The 18,637-nt window shown below is 43.8% G+C and overlaps 1 protein-coding gene across 6 annotated transcripts in view; it reads right to left on the bottom strand.

Annotated features, from left to right (window-relative positions):
- RAI14 (retinoic acid induced 14) overlaps positions 1-18,637 on the bottom strand; it is a 136,957-nt gene that overhangs the window by 15,034 nt on the left and 103,286 nt on the right. For 2 of the 6 annotated variants that reach the window (XM_053295050.1, XM_053295051.1), the window contains exons 4-13: positions 16,543-16,631; positions 14,543-14,607; positions 13,167-13,224; positions 12,430-12,500; positions 9,467-9,573; positions 6,563-6,741; positions 5,730-5,758; positions 4,924-5,013; positions 3,864-3,950; positions 3,108-3,168 (exon numbers count right to left, since the gene is read on the bottom strand). In XM_053295050.1, coding sequence (XP_053151025.1) covers positions 3,108-3,168; positions 3,864-3,950; positions 4,924-5,013; positions 5,730-5,758; positions 6,563-6,741; positions 9,467-9,573; positions 12,430-12,500; positions 13,167-13,224; positions 14,543-14,607; positions 16,543-16,631 — 836 coding nt within the window. Of the gene's footprint in view, positions 1-3,107; positions 3,169-3,863; positions 3,951-4,923; positions 5,014-5,729; positions 5,759-6,562; positions 6,742-9,466; positions 9,574-12,429; positions 12,501-13,166; positions 13,225-14,542; positions 14,608-16,542; positions 16,632-18,637 lie in introns of those variants that run through there. The other 4 variants (XM_053295052.1, XM_053295054.1, XM_053295053.1 and 1 more) reach the window with 4 other exon arrangements.

The raw sequence follows: 18,637 nt of genomic DNA, 5'->3' as shown, positions 1-18,637 counted from the left end.
TTGAGTTTGGACTTGAGGATTTTTCTAACTCTCCTGATGTATTCACTTCCAATTTTTCTTTTAACTTCAGTGTGTGCGATGTTATCAGCCTGGAGAATGCCCAGGTATTTGTAATGTTCGTTCTCTTCCAGGTTCTTGCTCTTGCTTCCACTGGGCAGTTCTATTTCTTCTGTTTTTGTTATTTTTCCTCTTTTCATTATTAATGCAGCACACTTGTCTAGTCCAAACTCCATTGCTATATCGCTACTGAATATACGGACAGTGTTTAGCAGTGATTCGATTTCTGACTGGGACTTTCCATACAACTTCAGATCGTCCATGTACAGCAGATGGTTGATTTGACTGGATGTTTTAGATGTTTGGTATCTGAGGCCTGTTTTGTTTAGTATTTGTGAAAGTGGGGTCATGGCGATTACAAACAACAGAGGGGATAGTGAGTCCCCTTGGAAAATGCCTCTTCTAATGCTAACCTGTCCAAGTGTCTCGCCATTGATTGTTAACTGTGTATTCCACATGCTCGTTGCTTTTTAAATAAATATCTGAATGTTTTTGCTGACACCAGTTGTTTCTAAACATTTTAGTATCCATGTGTGAGGCAATGAATCGAAGGCTTTCTTGTAGTCAATCCATGCAACACTTAGATTGGTTTTTCTTCTCTTGCAATTTCCTAAAATCATTTTGGCAATCAGCAGCTGGTCTTTTGTGCCTCTGGTGTTCGGGCAATTTCCTTTCTGTTCAACTGGAAGCTGCTTATTAGTTAATAAGCAGCTTCCAGTTCCAATAAGCAGTTTCCAGTTCCAGTTATTATTATTATTTACACAGTCAGACAGGTGATATTGACTGGTTTGTTTTATCCAGACATCGAGTCCTTCCCAAGGACCTGGGATGGCTGAATTTTTTAGTGGCCTTAAGTGGCAGCATATGAACAGGTTTTATGGTTTTTTGTTTAAAGAAAGAAAACAATTTGAGAGCCAATGTGGTGTAGCAGTTAAGAGTGTTGGATAAGGACCGGGGAGATCCAAGTTTAAATCCCCTTTCAGTCATATTTTTTTAAATTATTATTATTATTATATTAAGCTTCTCTTCAGGCAGCGTTCCAGATAGGGGTACCACAGCTGAAGCTTGCCTAACACCAAGGTTTATGTCTTTAAGCCAGGCGAAGACATTAAAAAAAAATTGCCCAGGCTTTCTAAAATGTTTAGTTGCCAATAAAACAGTTATGTTATGGTTTGCTGGATTTTCTGTCTGGCAGCATAGATACTGCTTCAGCAATACTCTGATTCTTTTACTGGTTGTGTTTTTATTGTATCATTTTTTCACCACATGATGCCCTGGGAGCTTATGCTGAAGGGTGGCAAGTAAAATAAAGGCTGAGTAGGGATCTGAACTCTGCTTATCCTGGTCCTAGAGTTGGAGATTTTAATTGCGCATTTTCCATTGTAAGTATTGATAAAGACAGCTTTGACTTGACCAAACTTTGCATCCGCATGGATAGTAGGCCTCCTGCCCTTAAGAGTGGCCTTACAGAAATATGTGAGTCAGAAGCTGTCTGTGCTGGGAAATCTCATGGTGAGGTATACAGGTAGTTAAGTAACATAGGCTGATGCTGAGATGTTGGTGGGATTTCAACATGGATGCAGAAAAAACAAAAAATGCAGACATCCTCCCAAGGGTTGCTGCCCACTTGACAAGGTCATCTGAGGGGGCTCTGCTCCGGGTGCCAACTATGAGGGAGGCTAGGTCGTCATGCACTCGGGACAGGGCCTTCTCTGTTGCTGCCCCCAGACTCTGGAATGCTCTCCCGGTGGGTTTCCGCTCCTCAGTCTCCACCACAGTTTTTAGAAAGCATGTCAAATCATGGCTTTTTACCCAGGCATTTATATGATTGTCTCCACTGCTGCTGCTTGTATTTTGTACTGTTTTTATGCTTGTGTTTTAATTAATTAATTTTTAAATCAGATTTGTTTTTATATTTTTAGCTCAATGTTTTAATGTATCTTTTTTATAATCTTGTTTTTAAATTTTATTGTGAGCTGCCTTGGGATTTTCTTAATGAAAGGTGGGGTATAAATTTAACAATAAAATAAAATAAATAAAATAAAATAAAATAAAATCCCGCAGGTTGACGTAGTGGAACATAACAAAATCAGGGAGATTCCTTTGGGGTTGGCCATATAAAATGCTCATGACCAGGTGAGAGATCCAACGAGAAGAGAGCAAACAACTATGATCACAGAAAGGGTATAAAATATATTTTTTAGATTGTACAGGGCCCTCAGATTTTGCTGGAAACCTGGGTACCTTCAGCCAGCTGAATACCCATTTTGCTTCTTCCTACTCTGGATTGTGGCGAGTTCTGAAATAAAGCTTTGATAGTTAAGTACGATTCTTATCATTTCTTGGTGGGTTCCGAAGAAAAGCTTGCTTGCCAGTAAGATTTTCTTCACTGCCTGAGACTATTGGGTGACTAGTCTGACTCAAATCTGACCTTCTGAAGTTGATGCTTCTCCCAAGCGAAGGCCAAGCTCTGTGTGAACCCTCTAAATTAAGTAATATTAATCTCTTTCATTAGCAATAGCAATAACATTTATATACCGCTCTATAGCTGGAAGCTCTCTAAGCGGTTTACAATGATTTAGCATATTGCCCCCCAACATTCTGGGTACTCATTTTACCGACCTCGGAAGGATGGAAGGCTGAGTCAACCTTGAGCCCCTGGTCAGGATTGAACTTGTAACCTTCTGGTTACAGGGCGGCAGTTTTACCACTGCACCACCAGGGGCCCATTAGTCAAACAATGTAGCCACTACACTCATCTGCAATATTGTTCATATAGCTCTTGTGGTGTTCTATGCTAGGAAATGCTTCGTAATTCAGTGCACTTTACCAAAGTGCTAAGATGCCTGAGAAGGTGTGGAATTTTCTTCCTTGAAAGTTTCAGGATAAGGCGAGTCAAGCTGTTGGGAAATGAGCAATTCTATCATTCTATTCTACAAGGACAACTCGTGATGCCAAATGGCAACCGTGGGGGGAGAAGAAGAGAGATGGGAAACAAAAAATGTTCTAAGGATCAGTCCCCAAACTAAGCCCCTTTTCTGACATCTTACCTGGAGTGCTATCGCTCATCCCATCCTTGCTTTCACACTGAATGGCACTGATCTCTTCCTGCTGAAACACAAACACACAAGTATTTATTCAAAAAAGAAAAGACAAATCCATTGTGGTTCCCATAAAGCAGCATGAAGATGATGACTTGCAAACTAGGAATGCGCCTTTTGAGAAACAGCCAATAATTCAGCAGGTTTGTCATCCAGTTAAAGATTTTTTAAAAACATACATTGATTAAATTGAAATAAATCTGCATATCAGCAAAACCTGATAGGAAGTACAGGGATAACTTACAACTTAAAAGAGCTAGCACTCAAGCGTTGGGAGGAAAGCTCATCTAAAAAAACAACAACAAAAAACCATCTTTCCATTCCTCTTTACAGTAACATGCCAATCTGAAATCAAAGGTAGCCTCAGAAAATAAACCAAATGTGCCTTGAACACCCAATTCTTGTTGATTAGAATCAACTTGCACTGCATAAATTAACCAAAGCTTAGATGAGTAATACAATGATACAAGTTTGCAGCCCTTATTTTAGCAACACTACCCAAAGTTAACATTTCAAAAGATGTTATAGACTGTGATTTCCTGGTGGGGGTTTTGCGGGGGTTAGGGGCAGATTCCAGAGGACTCCAGGCTGTATCATGAAATTGCTTCTACAAAGGGTGAAACATTTGACATCAGACCACGCAATCCTTCACAAAATAGGCAGAGTTTACATTTAATCAGAAGAGAGACTGAAAAATGCATATACCTTGGATCCTTGTTCAGCAAGGAATGGCTGGCTTTCCCCAGACGCTGGAGTTGAAGTTGTTGAATGAGGAGAGGACAAATTACTGAGCTGAAAAAGATGAATGCACTTTAGGGATACAAACTGCTTCTTATTAGTGGAAGCCATAGTTCTGAGTTCAAAAACAAGCAGGTCTATATAGCTGTTTCTTTAGCCGGTAGCAGACATGCAGTTGAGCAGCCACCCAAGTAACATCTCAGTTTAATATTAGAGTGCTTGTTAAGATGCTGTGAGCTCCCATGTATAAAGCTGTCTGTATGTGTATGGGAACCTGAAGCTGCTTATAGAAAGACAAGACTGTCGGTGTCAGATGAAAGCAGGACCATTATAACCCTTATGTTTCTAAACTTAGGATCCGGTCATATTCCCCATCTGCCCTCCTGCAAAGCAGAATACAGCTTTTCAACAGGCCACCCTATTTTGATACTTATAAGAATTCATCCATGATACATGAGATGAGAGTGTGTGTTTGTATGTGCGCGCACGCACACACACACACACACACACACACACAGACAGAGCAGATTACTCTGGAGAGTAAACTGGAGAACTGATATGGAACTTTGAAAATGGTTGGTCTTTATGCATACTGAAACATAGGAAATTGCCTTATACAGAGTCAGATCATTGGTCCATCTAGCTCAGTATTGTCTACACAGACTGGCAGCGGCTTCTCCAAGGTTGCAGGCAGGACTCTCTCTCAGCCCTATCTTGGAGATGCCAGGGAGGGAACTTGGAACCTTCTGCATGCAAGTGCTCTTTCCAGAGTGCCCCATCCCCTAAGAGGGGAATATTGTACAATGCTCACACATACAGTCACCTATTCAAATGCAAACTATGGCAGACCCTGCTTAGCAAAGGGGACAATTCATGCTTGCTACCACAACACGAGCTTTCTTCCCCTAGAGTGAGTGTATAAAGAGGACACAAAGCAAATTCCATCCGGTCTGTTACCAAAGGAACATCCCTCCCCCCATCTATATTTACAAACAGCAACATGTTCCAAGCTGGATTTGTTCTTTACCTGGATAGGACTGACTGGAGGAGGAGGCGGGGCTTTGCGTTTTTTTGGAGTTCCACTTCTTTCAGAACTTAATCTAGATACTTGTTCATGCTGGAAGTTTCACAGGCCAGAAAAGGGAGGTCTGTTAGTTTGGTTAGTAAGGTCTGCGTTAAAAAGCTTTTCTTTACCAAAAAAAAAGATGAGGTGCAAGAGAAACTTCAAAACCATTCATGCCTCACCTCCTTCAAGGTGTTGCTGTGCAGAGGGTATTACACATGCTTAGCTATGAGCTTATCCTGCTCCCATTTGCAATACATGCTTCAGTACATTAGCTGCAGTCATAAAGCGCACACTTTCCTATCTCAAATGCACCGCTATTCATAGCCTCAGCCGCTTGTTAGTTTTCCTATTACCAAACTTTCTGTATTGCCAGAAAGACCTATTTCCCCCACCCCCACCACTCCTGTTCCAGTGTTATTCATATTCCTGAGCCAATTCCCCCACCCAAACATGTTTGTGTGTGCACAAAATATGGAAGCAGACAGCCCACAAACGTCAAATCTTCTCAATCACCCACCCTGCCTCCTTCTCTACCTCTGGTTTGCCCATTTGTTGACTAGATCTCTCACAAATTTCTGTGATTGTTGAAATCCAACAGAACGGAAGCATAGGCACTTGTCATAACAAATGGACAGTTCACAATTGTCTGCTCATATAAGCACACTGTCTTCTGCAGTGTGCAGTCCTCCATCCCATCCCCTAATTTGGAGGATGTACATGACCTCTAAAGGAGCTGCACTACTTTCCAGATGTGTGCTTTCACCTACCTGCTTTGGCTTTGTTGGGGACTTGATATCTACAGAAGAAAGAAGATTGCATTTTATATTCATGACATAAGGTATTTTCTCTCTACTTAGAAACTCTATATCCTAATCCTAAACCCATTAATCTAAACCCATTAATCCTAAACCCCTGCTAACTTGGCAAAGAGGCAACTTTTAATGTGGTGATTCTCTTTATTTAGCAGGGGGAGAGTAACTGGCACTATCCACCCCCAGCACAGTACCTCCAGTGGACGTTGCTGGTGTCTGTCTTATGTTTCTTTTTAGATTGTGAGCCCTTTGGGGACAGGGATCCATATTATTTGTTTATTATTTCTCTCTGTATTTCTCTGAGCCATTTTTGGAAGGGCGGTATAGAAATCGAATGAACGAATGATTACTTAGAAGTAAGCTTTTAAGAAAATGTTCTTAGAAGTCAACAGAACTTGGATACAACACAAACACTTGGGACCACTGCTTCTGCAGCCACCCATGGTCACAACTAATAGCCCAACAGTGTGCATGCTTCAGGACTGGCTTTCTCCTCATACGCAAGTTTTGCACAAGCAGGGGTATTTTGACTAGAGGGTGCTTCTAAACAAGTAGTCCACCTTATGCATAACTGAAGTGGCATAGCCCCAAATAAACTACACCATGTGCCTAGTTCAAGGCTCAAAACAGCTCTGCTAAGAATGGCAGGTGATGGATGAGTCAACATTCTGTCTATCGAGCTAAATAAATATACTAGGAAGCCTTCTAGCTCAAAAAGAGCTCCAGGCCTTCCTGGACGATCCCTAGGGAACCTGGCCATATTTTAAGAAGCGTGGCCTCAGACATACCAGCATCTTGAACAATTTTTGACTGAAGGAAGCTCTGAATGCCTATATTCTCAGAGAGTCTGGAGTAATGAAGAGCATTGTGTCCGAGTGCATCTGCCAAGTTCATGTCTGCTCCTTTCCTGATTAGGACTTCCACAATGCTGAGGTTTCCAGCTTCGCATGCCAGCATCAGAGCAGTTCTAGAGAACAAGCAGACAGACAACGGGCAAGTGAGCAGTAAGGCAGTCTGTAGAAAGCAAACAAGGCTCATTTATTCTCAAACAGGACAAGTGCCTCCAGGTTCAACCCACTGCAGACGAGAAAACAGTTTGCTGGATTCAGGAAGCCAAACAAGTCAGGCATCCCTGTGACAGGACGGCAGTGCCTTGTCCCTCAGAGAAGAAATGGTCAGCATGGTACTGACAAAGATGATGATTTTGAGGAGTCAAGTTTTAGCATCACTGGCAGCATTTAAAAAAGAGAAGCATTTCAACAGCTGATGGGACACAAGAGCAAGCAAATCAATGGCTCAAGACCAGGTCGAGCAATTTATGCATGTCATAAGGACTCTCCCTAGGCCTTATTAGAAGTCCAAGAGTTAAGAATGACAAGGAGTGAGCATGACCACTCCTAGGCCAGCCCAGGGAAAACTATAGCTCAAGTGGTAGAGCACATGTTACATGTCTAAACTGTACAATATAGGGGTCCCTGTTTGACTGCAACTCCCTTGTGCACCATTGGAAAAAGAAGTGGATGTATTCCATAGGACATACTTGTATCTCTACATATGCAGTATCCTTTTATTGTCTGAGGGGTTTCCATTCTCTTGCCTCTCACTAGTCCAGTTCAGACACACTTCTCTGTGTGGGCAGGTGTCCATCCCTGTTGTGGGGGAGCACAATTGTACCTTTCCAAACTTCCCTATCAGGCGTACTTAGGAACATAGGAAGCTGCCATATACCGAGCCAGACCATTGGTCCATCTAGCTCAGTACTGTCTACACAGACTGGCAGCGGCTTCTCCAAGGTTGCAGGCAGGAGTCTCTCTCAGCCCTATCTTGGAGATGCTGCCAGGGAGGGAACTTGGAACCTTTTGCTCTTCCCAGAGCAGCTCCATCTCCTGAGGGGAATCTCTTGCAGTGCTCACACATCAAGTCTCCCATTCATATGCCACCAGGGTGGACCCTGCTTAGCTAAGGGGACAAGTCAGGCCTGCTGCCACAAGACCAGCTCTCCTCTACTTGTCCCACTTCCAGGCATGCTACATTCATGCATGTCTATATATGAACATAACATCTGATAAAGCCCAAAGAACATAGGTCTGAGCTGTGCGGCCACTTCCAGTGAAAAGAACCACTTCCTATGAAGCATAAATAGAAGTTAAGTAGCTTAAGCTTCCTATGAAGCTTAAATGCAGGTAGACCTGAAATGTGCAAGCCACAGTACATATACACATTTTTACTTGAAACACACACACACACACACACACACACACACACACACACACACACACAGACTGCATCTTCACAGAGCCTCGGGGCAGCCATTTTCATGCTAGAGGAGAGCTGGTCTTGTGGTAGCAAGCATGACTTGTCCCCTTAGCTAAGCAGGGTCCGCCCTTAGGGGATGGAGCCGCTCTGGGAAGAGCAGAAGGTTCCAAGTTCCCTCCTTGGCTTCTCCAAGATAGAGCTGAGAGAGACTCCTGCCTGCAGCCTTGGAGAAGCCGCTGCCAGTCTGTGAAGACAATACTGAGCTAGATAGACCAAAAGGTCTGACTCAGTATATGGCAGCTTCCTATGTTCCTATGCTACATTCACACACGTGCATCCAGCAGGCCCTGAGGAGGGGCAGGAGTGCCCAGTGGGAGATGTCTCACTCCAACCACATGTAGCTTCTATCCACAGACAGAAGCCTGTCTGGATGTGGTTATTCTGTTGTTCTCCGCCAGCTTCTTGGCCGGGGCCTAAGTGTGGCATTATGCCCTGCACTGATGCTGCTTCTGACAAGATATAGTGGGTGCTCATGCAAGTAACAATGCATGGCTTTGACAAGCCTATTAAGCTCTGCTTTGGAGATGAAACGCTGTAAAGCTGCTTCTCTGAAAGTTATGGAGAGAACACACAAAACCCTCAGTGTGTCATCTCCTGGATAGCTTTGAGTGTAGCTCTCAAGCTAATAAATATAACCAAGAAGATTAACTTGAGTTTAATTATATCCAAGCCAGACAGAAGGCAAAACAGTAACATCTAATCATAGCATGCAGTACACGGTATGGGGAACAAGCTCTTCTCATCCACATATTTAATTAACATGACAAATCCAGCTTCTGAAAATATCTGAAAGCACGCAATTGGAATGCACCTTTGCAAATTAGATTCCCACAAGGGTCCTGAGCTCTGACTTGGGTCCATTAGGAAGTTTTCTTTTCATAGGAACACAGGAAGCTGCCATATACCGAGTCAGACCACTGGTCTATCTAGCTCAGTATTGTCAGGGATTCTCAATGTTGGGTCCCCAGATGTTATTGGACTTCAACTCCCATAATCCCCAGCCCCAGTGGCCTTTGGTTGGGGATTATGGGAGCTGAAGTCCAATAACATCTGATGACCCAACGTTGAGAATCCCTGATCTTCACAGACTGGCAGTGGCTTCTCCAGTTGCCCACAGGAATTTCTCTCAGCCCTATCTTGGAGAAGCCAGGGAGGGAACTTGAAACCTTCTGCTCTTCCCAGAGCAGCTCCATCCTCTGAGGGGAATATCTTACAGTGCTCACACTTCTAGTCTCCCATTCATATGCAACCAGGGCAGACCCTGCTTAGCTAAGGGGACAGATCATGCTTGCTTCCACAAGGCCAGCTCTCCTCTCCGAGAGTGAGGTAGAGCCCCAGCCCTGGCTAACATGGGGGATAAATCAATTTAGCCATACCTTCCATTTTTATCTCTGTAGTTGATGTCTGCTCCATGTTCCAGAAGATATTTGCACATTTCAGCGTGGCTGTTCTGCACTGCAAGTAGCAAAGGTATATTCCCATCCTAGGCGAGGTGGGAAGAAGGGAGACAAACCATCACACTAATCAGTTTTTCAGCTAAACTCAAATGTCCAGCAGATTAAAAAAGCTAACCTCAGAAGTGAAACTAAAATAGAGCAAATGTGACCCTAAGATGGAGAAAGCTTTCTGCCTGCAGCCTCCTATACTGTGTGCACAAAATCCAGCTAACCAAGGAACAGCAGATATAACTGGCCACTCAAGAATGCATAAAAAACCCCATGCATTACTATGCTGTGTACTAGACTGTTTACTCACACCACAGGACCTATACGCTTTGGGCTATCACCATGCTCTAGACGGAAACATCTGGCTTTAAAAGCTCTACAAAACTTAAGTTGCTGAATGAGGGATAATCAGAGATCAAAAATATCTTGAAATAAAGCAGATCAAACATTCAAGAACTGGAGAACTGATGTGCAACTTTGAAAATGATTGGTCTTTATGCATGCTGGAACTCAGGAAATTGCCTTATACCGAGTCAGACCCTTGGTCCATCTAGCTCAGTATTGTCCACACAGACTGGCAGCAGCTTCTCTAAGGTTACAGGCAGCAGTTTCTTTCAGCCCCATCTCGGAGATACCAGGGAGGGAACTTGGAACCTTCTAAATGCAAGCATGCAAGTGCTCATCCCTGAGCGGCCCCATCCACTAAAGCAGGGTTTCTTAACCTTGGGTCCCTGGATTAGGGAGGTGCACAGGCGGTTCCCTTAAAAGGCAGGTAAGCAGGGCCTTACCTGCTCCGCTGCCACCCCATCACTTTTCTGGGCATGGAGCTTGCTCTATCAAAAGCCATGCACTGCTGCGGCGCTGTTCTCTTCAGCCTGGGTGCTGTGACAGCATGCACATGGCCGCCACATGTGCTGCCCCCAGAAAAGTGGTGGGGAGCAGGTAAGGACCTGCTTTTTAAGGGAACTGCTGCCCGCCCTGCTGAACTGGTTCGGCGACAGGTGCCCGAGTCAGATCAGTACTTCCCAACTGAGGCGCCAATCCAGTTTGTGCACATCCCTACCCCAGATGGTGTTGGACTACAACTCTCATAATCCCCAGCCACAAAGGCCTATGGCTGGGGATGATGGAAGTTGTAGTCCGACATCATCTGGGGACCCAAGGTTAAGAAACCCTGCCCTAATGGGAATAGCTTACAATGCTCACACATATATAAAAATTATAAAGCCCTAGACAGCTTAGGCCCTGGGTATTTAAGAGAACGCCTTCTTCGCCATGAGCCCCACCACCTGTTAAGATCATCTGGAGAGGTTTGTCTGCAGTTGCTGCCAACTCTTTTGGCGGCTACTCAGGAATGGGTCTTCTCTGTTGCTGCCCCTGGACTTTGGTATGCGCTCCCTGTTGAAATGAGAGCCTCCCCATCTCTGGCAACTTTTAAAAGGCACTGAAGACACATTTATTCATCCAGGCTTTTAATCAGATTTATAGTTTTAAAATTTTAATACTGGGTTTTAAATGTTTTAAATTATTTTAATTGATTTGAAGTTTTAAATTATTTTAATTGTAAACTGCCCAGAGATGCATGTTTTGGGTGGTATAGAAATATTATCTAAAATAAATAAATAAATAAATAAATAAATAAATAAATAAATAAATAAATAAAGTAGTCTCCCCTTCAAATGAGAACCAGGGTGGATGCTGCTTAGCAAAGGAGACAGCTCATGCTTGAGCTGAGTATGAATTGTCCCCTTTGCTAAGCAGGACCCTCCCTGGTTTGCATTTGAATCAGAGACTACATGTGTGAGCACTGTAAGCTATTCCTCTTAAGAGGATGGAGCTGCTCTGGGAAAAGCAGAAGGTTCACAGCATTTCCAAAATGGGGGGAGGGGGAGGGGGAGAGGGAGAGGGAGAGGGACTCCTGTCCACAACCTTGGAGAAGCCACTGCTAGTCTTAGGCAATACTGACCTATTTGGACCAATGGATCTGACTCAGTATAAGGCAGCTTCTTATGTTCCTAAGACCAGTTCTCCTCCCAGAATGTGCTTGGCTAATGAACTGGAAGTTTATAAGAATTAGTTGCATACAAATAGGTATAACATAACTATGTCAGAAGAATACAGATTCTCTGAAATAGAGGACAATCACACAGTCTCTGGGGAATCCAAGGTAGTTAGGAGGCATCAGATTGGGGGTGGGGGGGGTACATTTGGAGAGAGACAGCTGTAGCACTGGCTGGTTGCAGAGGCCCATGCCTTCTTTTCTTTACAAAGTCACTCCTACAGTGTAAACCTGACGAGCACCTCAACGTGGAGACACAAGTATCCTCTACGTTTCAAGAGCCAGTAAAGCAAAGACTACAAGGCAGCTTTCCTCTAGCACAGGGCTGCACAACTTTAGCTCTCCAGCTGTTTTTAGACTCCAACTCCCAGCCTCCCCAGCTACAGCGGCCAACCGTCAGGGATGATGGGAGTCGTAGGCCAATATCTGCAGGAGGGCCGAAGCTGAGCAGCCCTGCAAGTCTAGCAGAATCAAAAATATGTAAGAAGGCTGTTTCATGTTTTAATGGGGGAGAACAATCTGCCACATATATATTGCATGTGGTGTTGTTTTTGTAAGCACTGACATCTGAAAGGGAAATGTGGATTTATACATGAGAACACATGGAAAGACACTTTAATTGGTATGGCTCTTTGGATTCCATTGATTGTGCATCTGCACACACAATGCTCCCTTTCATATGTTGGAGAGATGGTAGACAAGGAGGAAATTAAGTCTCCTATATAAAGTGGGGAACCAGAACTGCATAGCTGATTTTATGTGAAGTTTAACGAACTGAAAAACTGTACTAAAAAAAGATCAAACAAAATTATACATAAGATAATTGGTTACATACCGCATCTTTGACATTAATTGGACACTTGTGTTCACACAAGAGTTGGGCTACTTGAAGACAGCCGCTGGCAGCTTGAAGATAAAATTGCAAATTAGAAGACTGAAAGAGAACACAGGAACTCTACACTCCCATAGAGACACCAAAACCAGACCAATTTCACAGCCTTTCTGGAACCTTGCTGCACTGTCAAAACAGGACTGTATTGCTGCAGGGCCTATCCAAATGGCAAGAAGGCAACTGGGGAGTGACAGGAAACAATACTGAATGACCTGTGCTGCCGTCTGTCACATAAATGTTCCTTGCGACTTCATTACTGGACTGCAACACTTGGCAAAGCCAATGAAGTCCAGTGAAGCTTAATGGAAAATTAATGAGGCATTTTGTAATGAATGGCAATATCTTTCTAGGAGAGAAAGGAGGGTCCATTCAATTGCAATTTCTTTGCACGTGAAGCGCCACTTTCTGGCCATGTTCAGTATATTCACGTAGTAAAGGACAGCAATGACACTACAACATTCAGTTTAGCCCTACACAAAAACCACCTTGCTTTCTAGTCCAACTTAAAAGTTCATCCAATAGCGATTAGCCAGATGTTCCTGAGAATCTCACAGATCTGGGCAAGATGGAAATACCCATCCTCGGTCCGTGCCCAGCCTCTGGTAAGCATGGAGATGAAGCCACATGTCTTGTGTGGGGATCTATCAAAAGTTGGGCCAAGTGGGAGAAAAATATATTACCTGCATAGTGTAAAGCTGTTTTCCCAGAGTTATCTGTGCCTTCTGGCGAACATTTAGACTGTGGGATGAGGGGGAAAACTACCATTAGCAAGAAATTAGCACACGCAGCATTTCAAAGTTGGTTGCCATCAGTAGCTTAATGCTCAGAGATGCATTACACTCCAATACTTCCCACCCTTCTCCAGGGTCTCAACAGGGACACAAAACCCTTTGCTTTCTGAATGGAAATAATATACTGCTCTTGCTGTTTCAACAGTTTGTTACATGATTGAATGTCAGGCTTCTATTGATACAAGGAGGATCCTCCACCCTCTGTGGCCGACAATCCAGACTGCTCTTCTGGGTGAATAACCACATGGGGTTCAAGTACTGTAGGACTAGGAAATGACCGTTGACTTCTTGTATCAGAAACACCCCACCCCCAATTATTGTGTCTATCTAAGTGGGTTGTGAGGCTGTTGGGGTGGGCATGGCTATGGGCATTGTCATGGAGAGAGTCTGCATTTCTGAACTTGCGACCACACCACTGGTTGCCATGTTGGACAAATTGCTTGTGTGGGGTACCAATGAGATTTCAAGAGTTACTCAGAGTGTTCTAGAAACTTGGGGCAAACTCAAGTGGAGATTCCTTGATCTACCCCTTTTTACAACTGTGGTGCTAAAAGCCCCTTTGATACACAAGAGCCAGAACAAATCATCTGTGATATGTTAATGTTTAAGTGCATGCCACAAAAGAAGAATCAAGTTTTGTAACTAAACTTTTTTAAAAAAAATAATCAAATGTTTCACAAATTAATCCAGAAAGTTTGGGGTTTTTTTAAGAATATTGCCACAGGTAAACTGTAAATTATTTTAAAAATAAAGCAGCATTTGAGTACATATACAAATTACAGCTTGATTTTTCATTTAATACATCCTACTAAATGCAGCTTCAGACAAAAACTATTTTTAGCAGCCAGATTTAAGTTATTCCCACAACAAACACAGGGTCTATTTTGTCAACGGCAGCTTGTTACCAGTTAGCATCATACTAACATGATTCCCTCAGATATGGCAGATGAAGATTGCAGACTGTATGTACAAATAATATATATAGTCACATTTGACTACTACCCAGTGGATCATAACAGCAAGATGATAGATGCAGATGTCACAATACCATCTTCTCCCTGGCTAGAGTATGGGGGTGGGGGAGTGTGGGGGTGGGGGGGAACATGGATTAGGTATCTCTTATTCCTGGCATGAGCAGCAACCATATTAAGCATTCCGCTGCAGGCTGTTAAGTGGCCACTTTAAAACGAGTACTTCAAAGGAGGCTAGTATTTACTAGAAAAGCAGAAGAGCCAGTGAAAAGAAAAAAGGAAAATATACTTCACCTGAAGGAGCCTCTTGACGCAATCAGGGTGGCTGTTCTTGGCTGCAAGGTGTAGTGCACTATGCCCTAGATAAGTGAGAAACAACTTCAGATACTTCAAAAATTATGAAATGGCTGTTAGTGGTGAAATGATACTTAGAACTCTGAGCCCAGTGCAACTGGTTTACGGAGGGGAAGTGCAGCTTCAGGCGTAAAGAGTCTTTGCTTTGATCTCTCTTTAGTGTACCGCTGCAGTATGATATGGTCAATCAGAATATGTGCTGTTCTTTTCCTTCCCCACCCCTACCCTACCCCCAAATCAAGCACAAGTCTGGTTAGTTGGGCCAAACAAGTCTGGGAAATTCATTTTGAACTTGGCTTGCCAATACAACACTCTGTATATTTGCAGTGGGGCTGAACTGTATTGATTTAATTTGTTTAAGGCACTCGATATCCCTCTTTTCAATACAACTAATTCCCAGGGTGGCTTTCAAACTGTATAACCTAATGAAAACCAGCGACAAACAACAACAACAACAGCCAGCAGAGCAGGCAGTATTCCAGCATTGAACAATATTAATACAAAATCTAAAAGGTCTGAGCACATAAGGAGGTCTTTCACCTAGTGCCAAAAAGAAGTCAGCCTCCTAGGGAAGAAAGTGTCCCAGAACCAGGTGTCACAACTAAAATGGCTCTGTCTCTGGTCACTACCCAACTCACTTCCGATGGTGTTGGGATTCATTGGAGGACCTCGGAGGATTATCTTAGTTCATGGGTCAGGTCCATGTGGAGAAGGTGCTCCTCAAGGTACCCAGGTCCCAAACCCTCCAGGTTAGTGAATTAAAGTGTGCCATCAAATTGGTGTCGACTCCTGGCGACCACAGAGCCCTGCACTGTTCCCTCTAATTTTTTAATGTCCACTCAGTTAATTTTAGATCCCACTCAGGTTGAATCCGGAAGGCCCCATTCTAAACGCACGTGTGTACACACTGCCTGGATACTACTGCCCAGAACAAAACTCATTCCACACAGAGATGAAAAAAATTAGAAGGACCACTGGAGCCCTGTTGTCTTTGGTAGAATACAGGAGAGGTTTACCATTGCCATCTCCCATGCAGAATGAGATAATGCCTTTCAGCATCTTCATATATTGCTGCTTGCCTGGTATAGGTACCAGCAGGGTTTCAAACCCGCAACCTCTGGCTTGCTAATCAAGTCATTTCCCCGCTGCACCATTAGGTGGCTACATACATTGATTTGTGTTCACAAATGGACTGGGAGTCACTGTCATTGTTTTAAGAATGATGCAATAAGTTTCATACACCTGGTGGCAGTCAGTACTTGCTGTATTTGGAGCCAACTGCAGGTTTCCAAGCACTCTGCAAAGCCCTGCTACATTCCAGTATTGCAGCAGTCCAAGCAAGGTATTGCCATTAAAATGGTTTTGTGACACCCTAGTCAAAAGTGGGTGAGGATTTGTCTGCAGACGATTTATTTGTTAGTTAGTTAGTTAATTACATTTGTACCCGTCTCTGGGCGGTTAACAATAGTATAAAACAAGTTACAATACATACAAAAACCTAGAACTCAACAATTTAAAAATCAACCATGAATTAAAACCTTAAAATTTATAAAATTTGCACCCAGTTTGCAGTACTCCTGGAGTGGGTATCCATTTAGTATGCAGATTTCGGCCACTGAGATTGCAGGGCGCATTTTGGCGAACTGTGGATCCAGAAATAAGGAGGGGGTAGAGCTTAGAGGTAGAAAATGTGCTTCAAATGTCCAAGGTCTCAGGTTCTGTGCCTGCAAGGCTCTGGGGTGGAGACTGGGAGAGACCAGGAGGAGGCTGGAGAGAGAAGCATCAGAGTGCAGCCACCATTGAGCTAGACACATCAGTGGTCTGACTTCGTATAAGGCCATTTCAGGTGCTCAGGTATGAAAAACTCAGCTCAGCAAGTTCTATAGGGCATGAAAGCAAAAAATTAAAGAGGAACAAAAACAAAAAAACAATTTGCGTACCTGTCCCATCCTGTGCCGCTACATCCACACCATGTGTCACCATAATCCTGAGGCATTCTCCATGCCCTTTGGAGGCAGCCAGGTGGAAACTGAAAGAGAAAAGTTTACAACTCATCTGGTTTTACAGGCCATTACTCATTTCCAACTCAATTGGTTTTGTCCATTGTAATCAGCGAGGTAGAAGAATTTCTCTGGTCTGTCCTTCTTAAGCAGAAATACGATCACAATAATAAAGATTTCTATAGTGCTTTGAAGTGTTTCACTTGCATAATCTTAGCAGGTCAGGACAGAGAGATGGCTGAGAAGAGTCAATAAGCAGTTGGGGGCCCAACCAAGTGAAAGGTTTGGGGCAACTCATGCTTCATTATTGTTAAACTAAAGAAACACAGACCAGATTGACCGGTCAGTCCTTTTGATGGGAGACCACTGGGAGCTCCATGTAAGGGTAGGAAATCAAAGAGTGCTTAAGTGTAAAATATAAAACACACACACTTATATTTTAAAAGGAACAGAAAGCTCTCCACAGCTATGGAATTCTCTACACGGCATTTGTTTAACAGCAACCAAAGTTAGTATTGCTGCATTATGGAAAGCATTCTATCTAGCCACTATTGAAACCCTGGCTAAATGGAATATGGGAAATAGCTCTGCACTGCAGCCTAAATTAACTTAATATAAAAGCACTTTCGGGGGAGAAACAATACTCCAAGCAAATTTGTTGAAAAATAGGGTTTTTTTTAATTTTTATTAAGTATTGGAATAAGTATCAGGACAACATTACATAACAACAGCAGCAACAACTTTATTTGTTAGCCGCCCCATAACAAATTGTTTTCTGGGCGGTTCACACAATCCATATTTATTGCCTTCTTTACTTTAGTTCTAATGAAAGTGAGTTGTGTATTCATGATATATACATTTTTCTTCTTTGGCATATTTCTAACAAACCTTTGAACAAAGAAGGTTACGTATAGCACGTGTGTGTGTGTGTGTGTGTGTGTGTGTGTGTGTGCGCGCGCGCGCGCGCTCACACACACACACACACACACACACACACACACACACACACACACAGAGCTATGACTGGCTGCAGGTGGGACTAAAAACTTCTCAGAGCCGTCACTGAAAATACCAGGTCCTGATATGTTTATAGCACCAGTGACCGGGGAAACGTTTAGGAGCTGTCACAAAAGCAGCAGTGGCATTTAAAGCTCCAAAAGCCAGAGCAGTGGCAGCTCCTAAGGTTTTCCTGGCTGCTGCACCCTATAAGAATGTCCTGGCTGGGTGACAGGTGCTGGGCTGTGATGTCTTTAAAGGGCCAGTGGCTGCAAAAAGCTTAGGAGTTCCCACTGTGGCTCCTGGAGCTTTAGGAACTGCCACAGAGGCAGTGAGCGGGGGGGGGGGGGTGTCGAAGGCAGGGGAGAGGCAGTTTGGGAGGTGGCCCCTGGTGGTGAGCGGCTTGTGTTTCTTGAACACATCCGCTTGATTATAGCTCCGCCCCTGTCCCCAACCCGGTTCCACATTGCTAACAAGGACAGAAACACATATGTAGGCAACAGTGTTCCCTCTAACAGGGATTCTCAGATGTTGTTAAGTACAACTCCCAGAATCCCCATACAAAAGCCATTGCAGCAGGGAATTCTGAGGGTTTTAGTCAACAGCATCTGGGAATCCCTGTTAGGGGAACACAGGTAGGCAATCTTATACATTATGGGAGATGGCAAGAGGGAGCTAACATGGTAAACCAGTTTTTGATTAGGGGTGTGCATGGAACTGCCAACTGCAGTCCAGCACTGGGTTTGGGGGGTCGCTTTAAGAGCAGCGGGAGGGTTTACTTACCCCTCCCGTCGCTTTCCCACTTGCCGCCGTAAACATACGAGTAATTGGGGTGGCAGGATATCTCCCTGCCGCCCCTTCCGCGACGTTACTTGCAAAACCTCCCAGGAGTGCATTGTGCGCCTGCGCGCACGTCGCAGCAACATGAAGTGCGCGCTCATCTCTGTGACGTGCGCGCGCGCAATGCACTCCTGGGAGGTTTTGCAAGTAACGTCGGGGAAGGGGCGGCAGGGAGGTATCCTGCCGCCCCAATTACTCG

This window comes from Hemicordylus capensis, chromosome 2, assembly GCF_027244095.1.
Source record: "Hemicordylus capensis ecotype Gifberg chromosome 2, rHemCap1.1.pri, whole genome shotgun sequence".
NCBI lineage: Eukaryota > Metazoa > Chordata > Lepidosauria > Squamata > Cordylidae > Hemicordylus > Hemicordylus capensis.
The sequence above is the reverse complement of the archived record's forward strand: the minus strand, read 5'-3'. Positions and strand labels throughout refer to the sequence as shown.